Source organism: Carlito syrichta, unplaced genomic scaffold, assembly GCF_000164805.1.
Source record: "Carlito syrichta isolate Samal-C Ts95f unplaced genomic scaffold, Tarsius_syrichta-2.0.1 Scaffold304639, whole genome shotgun sequence".
Taxonomy (NCBI): Eukaryota; Metazoa; Chordata; class Mammalia; order Primates; family Tarsiidae; genus Carlito; species Carlito syrichta.
The window spans coordinates 135,074-153,153 of record NW_007248735.1 but is presented as its reverse complement, the minus strand read 5'-3'; the positions used below and the strand labels follow the sequence as shown (position 1 = coordinate 153,153).

Here is an 18,080-nt window from a genome sequence, read left to right as displayed (position 1 = left end):
TTTTGAGTTGGAGTCTCACTCCGTCTCCCAGGCTGGAGTGCAGTGGCATGCTCACAGCCACCCCAGCGTCGACCTGCTGGGCTTCAGCGATCCTTCTGCCTCAGCCTTCCAAGTAGCTGGAACTACAGGCATGCACTATACAATGCCCGGCTTATTTTTTTTTTTTTTTGTAGAGATGAGGTCTCGCCAAGTTGCCCAGGCTGACCTCGAACCATGCCTGACTAAAAAGTAACTCTTATAGGATCTTCTTTCTTGAAGACAAAGAGAGCAAGGGTTACCTAGATGCTGTGACCCTTTTGTAATTTATATTTGTCTATAAATTGACCTAATGATCCTTAATACGGGGTCACCAGTATGATGTCACTTTGGATCATAAACTTCTATTTATGAGACTCATCCCCCTAAAGCAGAGGTTCTCAAAATGAGGTTATAGACTGGCAGCATCAGCAACACCTGTGGACATGGTAGAAATTCAGATTCTCAGCTCCCACCCCTGACTTCCTGAATTAGAAATTCTGGAGGTAGAGCCCAGCACTCTATTTTAGTAAGCCTTCTAAACCTTGGTTGCACTGTTAGATCTTGGGGTAGGGGTGAGGGGGAATCAGTGGGGAGTTTTAAAATGTGTGAATGTTTGGAGTCCGCTCCAGTTCAATTAGAATCACCTATAAGAATGGCCTGGGCATTGACCTTTTTTTTTTTTTTTTTGAGTGGGGTGTTTCACTCTGCTGCCCAGACTGGAGTGCAGTGGCACGTTCATGGTCACCCCAGTGTCGACCTGCTGGGCTTAGGCAATCCTTCCACCTCAGCCTTCCAAGTAGTTGGAACCACAGGCGTGTGCCACCACACTTGGCTAATTTTTTGATTTATTGTAGAGACAAGGTCTTGCCATGTTGCCCAGGCTGGTCTCCCAAAGTGCTGGGATTATAGGCTTGAGCTACCACACCTGGCCCATTGATTTTTTTTTTGTAAAAGTTCCTCAGTTAATTTTAATGCTAGGGCTGAGAAACATGACCCTTGAACCAAATCACAAATAATCTTTATGAAAATAGCCAGTTGACTCTTTGTCACATGTGAGTTCAACTAGATCAGAAGGACTTGACAACTAAGGCTTTTTAGAATGAAAAATGCATTGCTAGAGGTACATTAACTAACACTGCACAGTATTACAGAGTAGTGTCTGAATTCTAGAAAGTGAGGAAAGCAAGTTGCAGAATGGTGTTGTGTATGATTCTTTTGGGGAAGTTGGGATGGGTTTTTTTGCATATTATCTCCAATTAACAGGACTTGAAGTGGGAAGGTACGTTACTTTTTACCCTTAGACTATACGTTGAAATATTTGCTAATAATAAGCATGTATTATTTTTATAAGAAAAGGTTTTAAGTGAAATAATTAAGCTGAGTACAGTGGCTCATGCCTGTAATCCCAACACTGCCTGAGCCCAGAGGTTCAAGGCCAGCCTGGGCAACTTGTCGAGACCTCATCGCTATAATAAATTTAAAAAATTAGCCAGGCGTGGAAGTGTACACCTGTGGTTCCAGCTACTTGGAAGGCTGAGGCGGAAGGATCGCCTGAGCCCCAGCAGGTCAAGGCTGCGAGCATGCCACTGCACTTCAGCCTGGGTGACAGAGTGAGATTATGGCTCAAAATAATAATAATAATAGTAATAATTAAGCGAAAGTGTGGGAGTGGTACTATGGGGTTTTATTTGAATGGCTAATAGAGATAAATGGGCTTTTTTTTTGAGTTGAAGTCTCACTCTGTCACCCGGGCTAGAGGACAGTGGCACACTCATGGCTACCCCAGTGTCAACCTGCTGGGCTGGGGTGATCCTTCCGCCTCAGCCTTCCCAAGTAGACAGAACTACAGGCATGCGCTACCATGCCCAGCTAATTTTTTTTATTTATTGTAGAGACGAGGTCTCGCCAAGTTGGCTGGGCTGGTCTCGAATCCGCGGGCTCAGGCAGAGCCACCGAACCCAGCCAGAAATGAGTTTTAAAAACAATTCTGGGTCCCTTGGAATGGAGCTGGTGATAAACTCCTCCAGGGTATCAGTATTGCATTTGTTCTGTTTCTGGCAGAGGTATGAAGGTTATTGAAAACCGGGCCTTAAAAGATGAAGAAAAGATGGAACTCCAGGAAATCCAACTCAAAGAAGCTAAGCACATTGCAGAAGAGGCAGATAGGAAATATGAAGAGGTAAGGTGCCTTCTGTTTGCCCTCTGTCTTCAGTGATATCAAGCTTCTGCAGAGAATCATGAGGAAATGGCTCCTTTTTTCCTTCACTGGGCTATACTGGGATCTTTTCCTGCAGGTGGCTCGTAAGTTGGTGATTATTGAAGGAGACCTGGAACGCACAGAGGAGCGAGCTGAGCTGGCAGAATCGTGAGTATCTTGCTCCCCTAATCTTGTCATACCATTCTATTCCTTCCTTCCCTTTTGGCTTGGACACTAATATGAATAAACTAGCATTCCTTTGACCTTGTTAAACAGGGCCTACAGAGTGGGAAATAGTGTTTTTTTAGGCTCTAAGATTGGCTTTAGGCTTCTTTACTCTTTTCTTTTTTTTTTTGAGTTGGAGTCTCTGTTACCAGGCTGTAGTGCAGTGACACACTCATGGCCACTGCAGCCTCTACCTGCTGGGCTCAGGCATTCCTTCCATCTCAGCCTTCCAAGTAGCTAGAGCTACAGGCATGTGCCACCATGTCTGGCTAATTTTTTGATTTATTATAAGAGAAAGGTCTTGCCACGTTGCCCAGACTGGTCTCGAACTCCTGGGCTCAGCCAGTCCTCTCACCTCTGCTTCCCAAAGTGCTAGGATTTTAGGCCTGAGCCACCATTCCTGGCCCCTACTCTCTTGACTAGTGACAGGTGACAAATGAGACTTTTCTATTTCTTGTTGGTGGTAGGCTTTACAAATTGAGGGAGAATTAAAGACTAATAGATGGTGAAGAGTTAACTGCAAGACTACTGGGTTCTTCTGCCTGTTTTTGTTTCTCTTTGAGTCATTGACTGAAGATGTAGTGTCTGGCTAGATGTGGTGGTACATGCCTATAGTCCCAGCTACTCAGGAGGCTGAGGCAGGAGGATTGCTAGTTGGAGGGCAGCCTGAGCAGTATAGCAAGACCCTCATAAATAAACAAACAGATGAACAAATTTAAAAAAAAAAAAAGATCTGGTGTCTGTTCTTACTACTTTGCCAATCTGCTGGGGAACCTTAGGGCAAAAGCAGACATTAACTGCCCCTGTCGGCACCTTTTGGGCCTTGTATAACAAAGTTAGTGCTGATGCATATATATTTGTGCTTCCTTTGCATTCCTCTTTCCCAGTCATAACATATCATGACCATGGTGGTGTTTTGTTCGTTTGTTTGTTTTTTGTTTTTGTTTTTTTCATTTTGCTGCTTGTTTTTTTGCTGTGTTCTTTTTTGACCTTTCTCCCTCCCACACCTGGCTTGTGCCGTCCCGTGACTATCACTAACAGCCGTTGCCGAGAGATGGATGAGCAGATCAGACTGATGGACCAGAACCTGAAGTGTCTGAGTGCTGCTGAAGAAAAGGTACTAACCATGAAACCCACAGCGAGGTTCTATGTACGGTGTGGTTTTGTTTTGTTTTTGTTTTGCAGCTGCCTCCCCTCCACTGGTTGATTTGTTGAGTGCGTTCTCATCTCTTCATGGAATGCTCCATTCTTTTCCACTTACCTGGCATCTTTCATCTCTTTCTAGTTGCTTCAAGGCCTCTCCACAGGGTCTCCTTCCCTTGGGTGATTGGGGGACTGTTTGGGTTGGGCAGTCATTCCTACCTCTACCCCAGGTAGCAGTATGCCACATTCCTGGGAGTGACTCCTCTCAAGCGTTCTTTCTTTATTAGTATCCCAATATTTTGAGCCCAGGAGGGTCCAGCTTCTGACATGTTCTATGGTGGAGGGAGGAGGGCTGATGCTTGCTCAGGTTACCTAGGAACTTCTCTTCCCCAGTATGCCTTCCAACCCTCTCCACATATAGGTTCGATTCACGTCTGTGTGTCTCTCTCCCTTTTTTATTCTCTTCCTCTTCCCCTTTCCTCTCCTGCGGTATTTAAAATATTCACAGTAAGTGTTCTGAGCTGGAGGAGGAGCTGAAGAATGTCACCAACAACCTCAAGTCTCTTGAGGCTCAGGCGGAGAAGGTAGGGGCTGGTTTGTGAAAGTGACAGGCTTTGGGGCCTGGGCCCAGCCCTGCCCTTGATGAGAGACTGGAGATACCCGTTTCTTATATAATCCAGTGAAATTTGCCCTTTTCCCACCCACCTGCCATCTATTCAGATTCTGGATTTAATGCTATTTTCTGTGCGCTGTGATTGCTTTTGTTCAAATAATTTAATGGTCTCAGGTGCCTGGAATCATGTGTTCCTCAGGCTGATACTGACTGTTATGCTGAAAGGCAATAAGCAAGGGCCCTACCAGACTTCCCAGTAGACAGATGGGGGCAACAGATAGAGTTGGCTCTGAGACCTAATGAGCAATCAAGACAGATGACTTCTTTAACATCATGGGGGATTGTTTGAGTCTTGTGGCCTGGGGTATCACTATTGATTATTAAGCAGCAGAAAGGAAAAACATCTCCTTGGGTTGACCTGAGTAAGAGTAAAGCTTAGGTCTATTTTAAAAATAAATATCATGGTGGATTCTAATTTGTGAGAGTATCGTGTCTCTGAAGACATAGATTTTTGAATTTTAAGGCCCTGTTTTCCAGACTGGGCTTTGTTCTTACTCTTGGACCATTCAGCACATTAAGTCCAAGAGGATATTCAGTGTAAGAGTTATAAGGGGGGTCTTGTCTGTGTGACTAATTTCTACTCTGAAATTTTTATTGTTTCTCTTACAGTACTCTCAAAAAGAAGACAAATATGAGGAAGAGATCAAGATTCTTACTGATAAACTCAAGGAGGTGAGCTGAGGGGATTACAGAAAGTAATCCAACATTTAGAGGTATATAGATAAGGCATTAATGTGGGCTTAGACTGTCTGGCTTTGGTTCTGAAAAGTCCAGAAGTAGAAAGTGGAAGAAACAGAATTTCTCTTCTTTGTCTTCATCTCTGATTCTGACTGGTTTTATATTTCTCCCAGGCAGAGACCCGTGCTGAGTTTGCTGAGAGATCGGTAGCCAAGCTGGAAAAGACAATTGATGATTTGGAAGGTATGGGGCATGGGAGAGAGATTAAAATACAGAGGAAAATACAGAGAAAATACAGAGAAATACAGAGGAAATACAGAGGAAAACCTTGCACATTAACCATTAATCTTTTTTCCCTGGACACCAAAGGAGATTGGTAGTGACTTGGCATATATCATGTGCTCCATTCTATGCCACAGCTAGGCGAAGCGGATCAGACCATAGATTTGGATTTTTACATTTAATCTTCTTCCTTAGTAAGATATCACCTAATATTCTGGAATTTGTATTCTTTCCTTTGAGGAAACTGGTAATAGCTGCATTTACCTCTAATTTAGTAGTCTGTGGGTTTAAATGGAAGCCATGATTTCAGAAGGCACATGATGCATGTTACCTCATGGCTACTTTTTGTAATCCTGGTCACCACTCAAGTTTTGGGGTGCTGCTCCAAGAAATGAAACTGTAGAATAACCATATCAGCACTGACCAGTGCCATGGGCTTTCTAAATACTTCCTGTCACTGTAGTTTGGCAACTGTCATGTACCCTGACAAGGGAGAGTGCCCTCTGCTTTGAGAACTCTGAGATATGCTCCTTCGGTATGCTCTCAGCAACAGGAAGAGTTTGGGGGGCAACCTGTGGAGCAAAGGGGCCACAAATAGGATCACAAATAGGATAGAGAAGTGTCTGAATATTGATATGAACTTTCTTCTTCTATTTTTGTTAAATTGTTCTCTGCCAGGGATTAAGTAACTGAATAGGAGTAGTATCCTCTTGAGTGCCTTTGAGAATAGGGATTTCTAGTTATGATTGCCCAAGTTCTCAACCCTTGTTGCAATTAGAGGCGTCAAGAAGTACAGTTGGTCCTAGGGGACGGTGGATTTGAAATGTCCAGTCATGGCTGCCAGAGCAGGTATATTCCTAACTGTGGTATTAGACTCACAGTCACACTTTTCCTAATTTCTAATGATTCCCTCTCTTCATCTGCTTCTGAAACCTTTTACTCTGTCCCCTCGTTCCTCCCTGTGGTTCCTGTGCCTGTCCAGATGAGCTCTATGCCCAGAAACTGAAGTACAAGGCCATTAGCGAGGAGCTGGACCACGCCCTCAATGACATGACCTCTATGTAACTATCTGGCAGCAGAGCGGGGCTGGGATCTTGTGGGTGGGTGGAGGTATAGGCTATGCAGTGTGCTTTGGTCTTGTTCTTTGGAAACCAGAATCTTCACCCTTAAAACACTGGTGCTGGTTACTTATTTGACAAAAACTGGGGAGGCATTTAATCTTGGGTCAGTGATAGAACCCTGATCAACATATAATTTTTGTACTTTATATTCATAGTTTCTTCATTACATTGTGATTTTTCTATTTGTTTCTCAAATTTAATCTTCTCAGAAGGGACACTGCCAAATTAGAACCCATACAATGAAAAAATAGGGCTCAGAGAGCCAGTGACTTGGACCCTAAAACATCATAACACAATTCATACCCCTGGGTGTATTCGATTTGTTCCCCAATAATAAAGTTGAGGGGAAACACCCAGGATGGGAAATACCAAATTCATCTGAGAGCCGGGCTTGGTGGCTCAGCCTGTAATCCCGCGCCTTTGGGAGGCTGAGGTGAGTGGATTGCCTGAGCCCGCGGGTTCGAGACCCGCCTGGGCAGCGAGACTCATCTCTACAATAAATCAAAAAATCAGCCGGGTGTGTTAGCGCATGCCTGTAATTCCAGCTACTTGGAAGGCTGAGACGGAAGGATCGCCAGAGCCCAGCAGGTCGAGGCTGCGGTGGCCAGGAGTGGCCACTGCACTCCAGTCTGGGCAACAGAGTGAGTCTCCAATTAAAAAAAAAACAAAAAAAAAAATTCATCTGAGAATCAAGCTGAGTCCCAGAAGTAAGCCATATAGTAAACAGCACCAAAAAGAGTTGTTGGGGACTTCGTCTGTTTGCTGTGGATCCCTGATCCTAGATGCTAACCTCTCATCTTTCCTACTAACTCTGAAAAGAAGCCAAATGTCTCAGGCTGAAGTATCTGGCTCTCTTTTATCATTCCTGCTACCTCTTCCTTTTTTTCCTCGTCCTTTCTCCCAAGTTGCTGTCTAGATTGATGCTAGTCTTTCTCACCTAGAGTATCCTTACTTTTTCATACAGATAATTCTCACCGTTTCTGCCCTGTTCTGGATCTGCCCCTTTCCTCGGGGAACCCAACTCTCAGTCTGGATTCCATTTGGGTCAGCCCGGCTGGTCCCCAAGGCATTAGGATTGGGGGGACACAAAGCAACTTATGTATTTTCTTCCACCCCCACCCCAAATTAAAATGTTGAGCTGTTGGAAGCCTCATGCCACCCTGCATTTGTGTCCTTGACAAAGCTGCTGCTGTCCCTGAGAAGGAGCCTTGGGGGTGTGATGTCGGGGACAGCTAACGGAGGGTCCCCCTACTCTGACTTATATAATCAAAGCCACTTTTGTGTGTGTCTATTTTTTTCTTGACATTTAAACTTGGCTGATCTGAGTCTGCCAGAGTGGTGGACTAGCAGATGTTCCTCAGGGTAGGAGTTCTAGTCTTATTTCTCAAGCTGAACAGGATGATCTGAGTCATTTACTTCCAGGTTCTTAAATCATTCTGCCTGCAATCTTTCCATTTTCTCTTTAAGTTCTCCTTTGATGTAATAAGATCGAGTGGCCATTGAAGTTACTCTCAATACATGTTATTCTCTACCCTTTTATTAATGGTTCAAATGGTGCGTTCAGAACACCTGGTAAACCCATATGCATATTCCTACTAAGATTGACTAATTGTATCATTCCAAATCACAGAAAAAATACATAATGAATAGAATTCTCAACAGTTTTACATTTTCTTTAAACCTTTCTTCCATATTTGAGGCTTACTATCCATTTGCTTGCCAGCATGTGCTAGTCGGATATAAGACAAATGATAAATTATTATTGGAAAAACAAACAACCAGTCATGCATATTTCACATGGAGGCGTTTATTACATACATAAATTTCTGCTAGTAAATTTGTTCCTGCTTCATATGTGGAATTAAATATCAACATTTCAGAAACTCCTGTTTCATTTTACACAGCAGAGATATATCAGGATACTGTAGTTGTCAATTACATTAATCGAAGCATCTAAGTGTTGTTTACCTAATACTTCACTTTCTCAGCAGAATATGAATTTAAAACTTGCTTTTTTAGTTGGGTGTGCAGTGGTGTATGCCTGCTGTAGCCCCAGCTACTCTGAGAGGCTGAGGTAGGAGAATTGCTTGAGTCCATGAGTTCTGGGCTATAGTGAACTATGCTAATTGGGTGACCTCACTAAGTTTGGCATCAGTATGGTGACCTGAGGGCAGTGGACCACCAGGTTGCCTAAGGAGGGGATAAACAGAGCGGCTCAAAACTCCCATGCTGATTAGTAGTGGGATTTCACCTATGAATGGCCACTGGACTTCAGGCTGGGCAACGTAGCGAGACCTCGTTTCTTTTTTAAATGCAAGGCAGGCATAGTGGCACATGCCTGTAATCCCAGCACTTTGGGAGGCTGAAGCAGGAGGATCACTTGAGGCAAGGAGTTCAAGACCAGCCTGAGCAACAAAGTGAAACCCTGTCTCTACAAATAAAAGGAAAACTAGATGGACAAGGGGCACACGCCTCTAGTCTCACCTACTCAGGGGGCTGAGATAGGAGAATTGCTTGAGCCCGCAAAGTTGAGGCTTGGTGAGTTGTGATTTTGCCACTGCACTCCAGCTTGGGAGATAGTGAAACCCTGTTTCACAAAAAAAAAAATAAAAATGAAAACAAAAATAACAAACAACACTAAAACTTGCTTTTCTTTTAAACAGATAACTAGGTAGAGAAGTTTTCCCTAATAAAGTTTAAATAACAAATTCAACTTTTTTTCTGTCCATATCATTTCTTGCCACACAACCTTTGAGAGTAAGACACAGATTCATTTATTCAGCTGACACTTCTTGGTATCTTCTAGGTATAGGATATTAAGATGGAGACAGAAATAAAGTTGGAGGTACCATTCCTACTCTCAGGTTGCTCAGAATCAAGTAGGAGAGAGAACATACATAGAGCTAAAGACACTGTGTGATGGGTGCCACAAGTAACAGAGTTGTGAGTATTGGGAGAGGGGAAGAGATTGAGTCCAGTGGGATAATTAGGAAAGACTCATGGGAGAAGGCATGTAATAGATAATAAACATGTTAAAATATGCCTCTTCTTTTCATTGGGTTCCAAAAGATTGGATTTTGACAAGCAAAGGTGGATGGAGGGACTGAATACTGAGCATTTCGGTTAAAGAGAAACAGTAATACAGACAGAGACAGAAGAGAAGGATACAATATCTGAAAGGTAGACTTAGAATAGTAGGCAGGGGCTGAGGTGAGTGGATTGCCTGAACCCGGAGGTTCGTGACCCGCCCAGACAACTTGGCAAGACCTCATCTCTACAGTAAACAAAAAATCAGCTGGGCGTGGTAGCGCGCGCCTGTAGTTCCAGCTACTTGGAAGGCTGAGGTGGAAGGATCGCCAGAGTCCAGCAGGTCGAGGCTGCGGTGGCCGGGAGTGGCCACTGCACTCCAGTCTGGGTGACAGAGTGAGACTCCAACTCAAAAAAAAAAGAATAGTAGACAGGGTTGTGTGCCAAAAATCAGGCTGTGGTGTTTTGATTTATGTGGTAGGTGATGGAGTTCCCCAACCAAAAATCAGGCTAGGGATTTGGAACCAGGTATCTTATGCTCTGAGCAGCATATAAGAAGAGTTAATTTAGCCAGGTGTGGTGGCTGACGCCTGTAATATCAGCACTTTGGGAGGTGGAAGCAGGAGGATGACCTGAGCTCTTGGGTTCAAGACCAGCCTAGACAATATGGCGAGACCTTGTCTCTACAATAAATAAAAAAACTAGCCAGGCGTGATGTTGTTTGCCTAAGTTCAGCAGGTTGAGACTATAGTGGCTGTGAGCATGCCATTGCACTCCAGCCTGAATGAGAGTGAGACTCCAAATCAAATAATAGAAGAGTTAATTTGATAGCTAAATTAATGTTTGGAATAGATTAGCAAAGTGATTTACTCATATGATTTCCAATTTCTCATTTGCATGCAATTTCTGGTGACTTTTGCCATATTCGCATGTTGTCTATATTTTCTTCAAATCTACTGTTGTTTCTGAATCTATTTTATTCTACGTCTACACAATTTTATTTCAAAATGAAAGGTTTGTCCTGGTGGTTTTTCCTAATGTATGTTAAAATAAATACAGTAACTTTTAATTTTAATTTTAATTTTTTTTTTGAGTTGGAGTCTCACTCTGTCGCCCAGATTGGAGTGCAGTGGTCGCTCCCGGCCACTGCAACCTCGACCTGCTGGGCTCTGGCAATCCTTCCGCCTCAGCCTTCCAAGTAGCTGGAACTACAGGCGCGCACTACCACACCAGCTGATTTTTGATTTATTGTAGAGATGAGGTTTCATCAAGTTGCCCAGGTGGGTCTTGAACCCGCGGGCTCAGACAGTCCACTCACCTCAGCCTCCCAAAGTGCTGTGATTACAGGCTGAGCCACCGAGCCCTGGACTTTTAATTTTTTTTATTATTTTTTATTTTGAGTCAGAGTCTCACTCTGTCACCCAGGCTGGAGTGCAGTGGCATGCTCACAGCCACTGCAGCCTAGACCTGCTGGACTCAGGTGATCCTTCTGCCTCAGCCTTCCAAGTAGCTGGAACTATAGGCATGTGCCACTATGCCCGGCTAATTTTTTAATTTATTGTAGAGATGAGGTCTCCCCAAGTTGCCTAGGCTGGTCTCGAGCCCATGGGCTCAAGCAGTCCTCTCATCTCAGTCTCCCATAGTGCTGGTATTAAAGGTGTGAGCTACTGCGCCTGGCCTATAATAATTTTTTAAAGTTCACAAATGTTTACTGCCTGAATACACACCACCACTATGTACTATGTACATACACCACCATATACATTCAATCAGCAGTAAATATGCCACCCTTTGGGAAATAATAGTTTTCCAGGAAAGAATAATTGGGATCTGAGCTAGATTAGTGTTAGGAGAGATGACTTAGTTAAGACTGGCATTCTGAAGGGCCTGGCCACTCATTGTGAGGAGGCAAAGGCAAGGATGACTGGTTTTTAGAGCAGGAAAATGGTGTTAAAGATATAGTGAGGCAAGCCGGGCTCGGTGGCTCAGCCTGTAATCCCGCGCCTTTGGGAGGCTGAGGTGAGTGGATTGCCTGAGCCCGCGGGTTCGAGACCCGCCTGGGCAACTTGGCGAGACCTCATCTCTACAATAAATCAAAAAATTAGCTGGTCGTGGTAGCACGTGCCTGTAATTCCAGCTACTCGGAAGGCTGAGGCGGAAGGATCGCCGGAGCCCAGCAGGCGAGGCTGCGGTGGCCGGGAGGGCCACTGCACTCCAGTCTGGGTGACAGAGTGAGACTCCAACTCAAAAAAAAAAAAAAAAAAAGATATAGTGAGGCTGGGCGTGTTGACTCATCTGTAATCCTAGCACCTTGGGAGGCCGAGCCAGGAGGATTGCCTGAGTCCAGGGGTTTGAGTTTTAGCCTGGGCAACTTGTTGAGACCTCATCTCTACAAATAAACCAAAAAAATGAGCTGAGCGTGGTGGCACATACCTGTGTTCCAGCCACTTGGAAGGTTGAGGCAGGATGCCTGAGCCCAGCAGGTTGAGACTGTGGTAGCCATGAGTGTGCCTAGGCATTCCAGCGGGGACAACATAGTGAGATTCCAACTCAAAAAAAGATGTAGGGAAGTCACATGGTCCTCCTGGTTTGAGGAGTTGGGAATGGAAAAGAAGACATGGCTGAAAAATAGGCAAGTGTTTGGGCAAAAAAAATTCTGAGGCTTGAGGGGAAGATGTTGATGTAAGAGATTTAGGAATTCATAAGAGTAGCTGGTAGTTTAGGCCACAGAAGTAAATTAGAAACATAGAGGACACTCGCAAATATACAAAGAAGAATTAAAACAGTGAAAAGACCAGGTGTGGTGGCTCACGTGAACTTGTAATCCTAGCACTTTGGGAGGCCGAGGCAGGAGAATCTCTTGAGCCCAGGAGTTTGAGGATTCACCATCTATCTCTTCAACCAGTTTCATTTGGCTTCCTCTTATACACAAGATTTTCCTCATTGTTCTTTTTTTTTTTTTTTTTGAGTTGGAGTCTTACTCTGTCACCCAGGCTGGAGTGCAGTGGCCATTCCCGACCACCGCAGCCTTGACCTGCTGGTCTCAGGTGATCCTTCCACCTCAGCCTTCCAAGTAGCTGGAACTACAGGCATGCGCCATCATGCCTGGCTAATTTTTCTTGATTTATTGTAGAGATGAGGTCTCACCAAGTTGGCCAGGCTTGTCTTGAACCCACAGGCTCAGGCAGTCCTCTCACCTCAGCCTGCCAAAGTGCTGGGATTATAGGTGTGAGCCATCATGCCTGGCCGAAAAGCCATATTTCAAGGAGCAGAAAAGTGTATTGGTGGAAAGAAAATGCAGTAAGCATAGCCTGCTAGAGTCATGCTGTTCAGTAGAACTTTTGGTAGTGATATTCAGTACATAGGCATTAGCCACATATGACTGTTGAGTACTTAAAATATGGCTAGTGTGACTGGAGCTAAAGTGCCAGTTTTGGCCAAACATGGTGGCTTATGCCTCTAATCCCAGTGCTTTGGGAGACCAAGGCAAGAAGATCACTTGAGGCTAGGAGTTCTAGATTAGCCTGGGCAACATAGCCCTGGACCCTGTTTTTGCAAAAAAAAAAAAAAAGAAATTAGCTGGACATGGTGGCACATGCCTATAGTCCCATCTCCTTGATAGGCTAAGACTAAAGGATCTCTTGAACTCAGGAGTTTGAGGCTGCAGTAAGCACCACTGCATGACCCTCTCTCTAAAACAAGTACAATTCTAATTTTAGGCTGGGCTCGGTGACTCAGTCTGTAATCCCAGTACTTTGGGAGGCCGAGGTGAGTGGATTATCTGAGCCCATAGGTTCGAGACCCGCCCGGGCAACTTGGCAGACCTCATCTCTACAATAAATCAAAAACTAGCCGGGCGTGGTAGCGCGTGCCTGTAGTTCCAGCTACTTGGAAGGCTGAGACGGAAGGATCACCAGAGCCCAGCAGGTCGAGGCTGCGGTGGCCAGGAGCTGCCACTGCACTCCAGTCTGGGTGACAGTGAGACTCCAACTCAAAAAAACTTTATAATTTTAGCTTTTAGATCATTTAAATTTAATTAGCTGACTGGGCACAGTGACTCGGCCTGTAATCCCAGTACTTTGGGAGGCTGAGGCAAGTGTATTACCTGAGCCCCCAGGTTTGAGACCAGCCCAGGCAACTTGGCGAGACCTCGTCTCTACTATAAATCAAAAATTAGCTGGGCATGGTAGCACATGCTTGTAGTTGTGGCTACTTGGAAGTCTGAGGGATTGCTGGAGTCCAGCAGGTTGACGCTAGGGTGGCTGTGAGAGTACCACTGCACTCCAACCTGGGTGACGAGTGAGACTCCAACTCAAAAAATTAAAAAAAAAAAAATAGCCACATGTGACTATTATATTGGACAACATAGTTGTAGACATTCAGTATTTTGGAACTGACTTTCTGGTATCTCCTATTTTTCCCCATGTGCATGACTAGTGAGTGTGAGCAAGGGTGGAGACCAACAAACCAGAGTAGCAGAGTGAAAAATGAAATACTGTGTAGTGCTGAGTTCACTCTTTCATCTAATGCTAAGTATCCTTGCAGAAGCCATCCTGTTACTTTGGCCTGGACAAGTTTTGGAGATGAGGTCAAAGCACTTGGCCTCTTTTGCTTCTCCTTAATTTCAGTGAATCCTAGGCCCCTTCTTCCCTTGTTAGCATTGTCGGGATGGAATAACAAAATGTGACTGGACCCTGTGTCACCTGGAGTGCAATGACCTGTTAATTGGATAGCCTTACCTCTTCCTTTCACATGGTATTCGGTGAATACTCCCCAACTCCCTGGGATTTTTTTTCTAATTAATTGGGCATGGCTAGAAATAACATCAGACCAAATACATCCTCTGCCTTGCCTTTTAGGTTTGGTTTGTTTTGCTGTTATCAGGGAACCAAGAACTTTAATGAACTAATATCTGATGCTAAATTTTAGTCACTAGGGATAGCAGCCTTAGAAGGTAAGTTCAAAGTGAGAGAACAGCCGCATTTGTCTTTCTGACCTGATACAATTCCTACAGAACTCTGTTCTGGGATTTAATCAGGCAATAAAATGCTCTCCCTCTTTCTCTGCCTCTTTATTTCTTCTTTTTTTTGATTTGGAGTCTCACTCTGTCGCCCAGTCTGGAGTGCAGTGGCCGCTCCCGGCCACCGCAGCCTCGACCTGCTGAGCTCCGGCGATCCTTCCGCCTCAGCCTTCCAAGTAGCCAGAATTACAGGCATGCGCTACCGCGCCCGGCTGATTTTTTGATTTATTGTAGAGATGAGGTCTTGCTGTCCAGGCGAGTCTCGAACCCACAGGCTCAGGCAATCCACTCACCTCAGCCTCCCAAAGGCGTGGGATTACAGGCTGAGCCACCGAGCCCAGCTTCTTTATTTCTTAAGTGCAGGCTGCTCATGAAATCTATATGTAATATAATATCAGAGAGTTTGAAAGATGAAGTCACTAATTTGAACACCTACTATTTGACAAGGATGCTCCCGTGAGTAAGAAAGATTCAATCCCAGACCTCATGGAATCTATAGACTAATACAGTTTGAGTATCCCTTATCCAAAATGCTTAGGACCAGAAGTATTTTAGATATTGGATTTTTTTGGATTTGGAATGTTTGCATCATACCTGAAATGCCAGTTGAGCATTCCAGATCCCAAAATTACAAATCCAAGTTGGGATGGTGGTGTGTGGCTGTAGTCCCAGCTACTTGGGAAGCTGAAGTAGAAGGATCACTAGATCCCATGAGTTTGAGGCTGTAGTGCACTATAATCTTACCTGTGGATAGTCACTGGACTCTAACCTGGGCAATAGAGTGAGATCCAGTCTCTAAAGTGTGTGTGTGTGTGTGTGTGTGTGTGTGTGTGTGTGTGTGTGTGTGTGTGTGTGTGTGTAAAGTTCGAAATGTCCCATTTAGCATTTCCTTTGAGTATCATGTCATGTTAGCATTCACATTCACATTGTTTCAGATTTGGGGAGCATTTCTGATTTTGGATTTTCAGATTCTCAGAGTGTTTCTCAATGGTGAACTTTTGTCATTTAGGGCATGGCAATTCTGTTGATATACAGAATGATCCTGCTTATTGCTGTCCCTTTCCCAATAAATAGCTATAGGCCCAGTAAGTATAGGATCATTATGATAATCAAAAATCTCTCATACATTTTCAAATTCTCCCTAGAGGGAGGAGAGGGTCAATACCATCCCTGCTGAGAACCAGTGGTTTCATAGGAAGTTCAATTTTTTTTTCGAGTCCGAGTCTCACTGTGTCACTCAGTCTGGAGCACAGTGGAACAAACACCAGTCTCAACCTCCTGGGCTCAAGTGATGGACCTCCTTCCTAAGTCTCCTGACTAGCTGGGATTACAGGTGCATGCCACCACACTTAGCTAATTTTGTTTTTTGTAGAGATGAAGTCTCACTCTCTTGCTCAGGCTGGTCTCGAACTCCTGGCCTCAAGCAGTCTTCCTATCTCGGCATCCCAAAGTGTTGGGATTATGGGCATGAGCCACCATGCCCAGTAGGAGGTATACATTAAAAGATTCACCCTAATTCTGTTTTTTTTTTTTAATACTTTTTTTTTTTTTTTTTTTGAGTGGGAGTCTCACTCTGTTGACCTGCTGGGCTCCAGCAATCCTTCTGCCTCAGCCTTCCAAGTAGCTGGAACTACAGGCATGCACTACCATGCCTGGCTTTTTTTTTTTTTTTTGTAGAGATGAGGTCTCACCAAGTTGCCCAGGCAATCCACTCGCCTTGGCCTCCCAAAGTGCTGGGATTACAGGCTGAGCCACCGAGCCTGGCCTCTTTAATACACTTTAAATCATTTTTGGTCGTTGCCTCCTAGGCTGTTTTTACACACGTAAGCTTTCTGTTTATACAGAAAGTGTACATAAGGTGGCAGGTATTATTGAGACCATACTGGTCCCTAGCTTCCTGTCAGAACGGGGGAAAACTTCAGCCCAGAAGGCAAGATGCCTGAGTAATGCCCACAGATGCAGATGATTTTAGGACAGAAAAGTATGTTTCATCTTATTGAGGTCCTGAGACCATTTTGAAGCAGGCTATAAAACATAGGCGGAAACTTGTTTGTGAATTCCAGAGGCTATTAGGAGTACACCCTGAAGGAGTTTGACTTTCTTGTCCCCAAACTTCTATTACTCCCTGTGCTATTCAGTTGGATTTGAATTCTCCATATTCTTCTCCCTGTTAAAAGAATGCTCCAAATAGAAAATTCAGTTAAAGCCAGTGGAATTGGGCACTTTTGTGTCAGGAATGCTTTTGGCTATAAGAAACCATTTGAGGCCAGGCATGGTGGGAGGGTTGCTTGAGGCCAGGAGTTTGAGATCAGCCTGGATAATAAGAGACCCTGTTTCCACTAAAAAGAAAGAAAGAAAGAAACATCTTAGTGGGGGCTCGGTGGCTCAGCCTGTAATCCCGCGTCTTTGGGAGGCTGAGGTGAGTGGATTGCCTGAGCCCACGGGTTCGAGACCCTCCTGGGCAGCGAGACCTCATCTCTACAATAAATCAAAAAAATCAGCCGGGCGTGGTAGCGCATGCCTGTAATTCCTGCTCCTCCGAAGGCTGAGGCGAAAGGATTGCTGGAGCCCAGCAGGTCAAGGCTGCAGTGACTGGGAGCGGCCACTGCACTGAACTCCAGTCTGGGTGAGAGTGAGACTCCAACTCAAAAAAACAAAAAAGAAAGAAAGAAAAAAAGAAACATCTTAATTGTAGCCCTTTTTTTTTTTGTTTGCGTCTCACTCTTGCCCAGGCTGGAGCGCAGTGGCACACTCACAGCCACTGCAGCCTTGACCTGCTGGATTCAGGTGATCCTTCTGCCTCAGCCTTCCAAGTAGTTGGAACCACAGGCATGTGCCACCACACTCAACTGATTTTTTTGATTTATTGTAGAGACATGGTATCTCCAAGTTAACCCAGGCTGGTTTCAAACTCCTGAACTCAGGCAATCCTTTTGCCTCCTCCTCCCCCCCAAAGAAAAAAGAAAGAAGAAAAAGGAACAGCTTGACAGTAGCTTGATAAATACAAAATTTATTTTTCATCATATAAGAAGTTTAGCCATGGGAAAGTGTGACCCATTGTAGCTGGGGTTTCTGTGAATCTCTTGGCCTTCTCTCTTAAGGTTTAAATATGCAGCTCTAGTCATCATATTTATGTTGAAGACAAGAGGGAAAGATACATCTCATTGATTAGAAGTAGACCACATGATCATCTCTAGCTGCAAGGCAGACGGGGGAGGGGGGAAATAGGATAACTTTGATTGGCTTATGTTAGGATCTTATTGCTCATACCACTGAGCTGGACCCCAACAAAAAGCTGATTGTCTTTTTTAAAGTTATTTTGCAAATTGCTTTTTCGTTTTGTTTTTTGTTTTTTTTAATTGAAGTCTCACTCTGTCACCCATTCTGGAGTGCAGTGGCATGCTCATGGCCACCACAGCCTCAACCAGCTGGGTGCAAGTGATCCTCCTGCCTCAGCCTTTCAAGCAGCTAGAATTACAGGCATGTGCCACCAAGCCCAGCTAATTTTTTTTTTTTTTTTTTTATTGTAGAGACGAGGTCTCGTGAAGTTGGCCAGGCTGGTCCCAAACCCATGGGCTCAGGCAATTCTCTCACTTCAGCCTCCCAGAGTGAGCCACCATGCCCGGCTGCAAATTGCTTTTCTTTTTTTTTCTTTTTTGAGTTGGAGTCTCACTCTGTCGCCCAGACTGGAGTGCA

At 44.5% G+C, this 18,080-nt stretch overlaps 1 protein-coding gene across 11 annotated transcripts in view; it reads left to right on the top strand.

Moving 5' to 3' along the window:
• TPM3 (tropomyosin 3) overlaps positions 1-18,080 on the top strand; it is a 35,650-nt gene that overhangs the window by 15,652 nt on the left and 1,918 nt on the right. For 3 of the 11 annotated variants that reach the window (XM_008060525.2, XM_008060527.1, XM_008060532.2), the window contains 5 exons: positions 2,080-2,197; positions 2,313-2,383; positions 3,482-3,557; positions 4,866-4,928; positions 5,108-5,177. In XM_008060525.2, the coding sequence (XP_008058716.2) occupies positions 2,080-2,197; positions 2,313-2,383; positions 3,482-3,557; positions 4,866-4,928; positions 5,108-5,177 (398 nt within the window). Of the gene's footprint in view, positions 1-2,079; positions 2,198-2,312; positions 2,384-3,481; positions 3,558-4,091; positions 4,168-4,865; positions 4,929-5,107; positions 5,178-6,198; positions 6,278-7,301; positions 7,491-18,080 lie in introns of those variants that run through there. The other 8 variants (XM_021713634.1, XM_021713635.1, XM_008060528.1 and 5 more) reach the window with 6 other exon arrangements.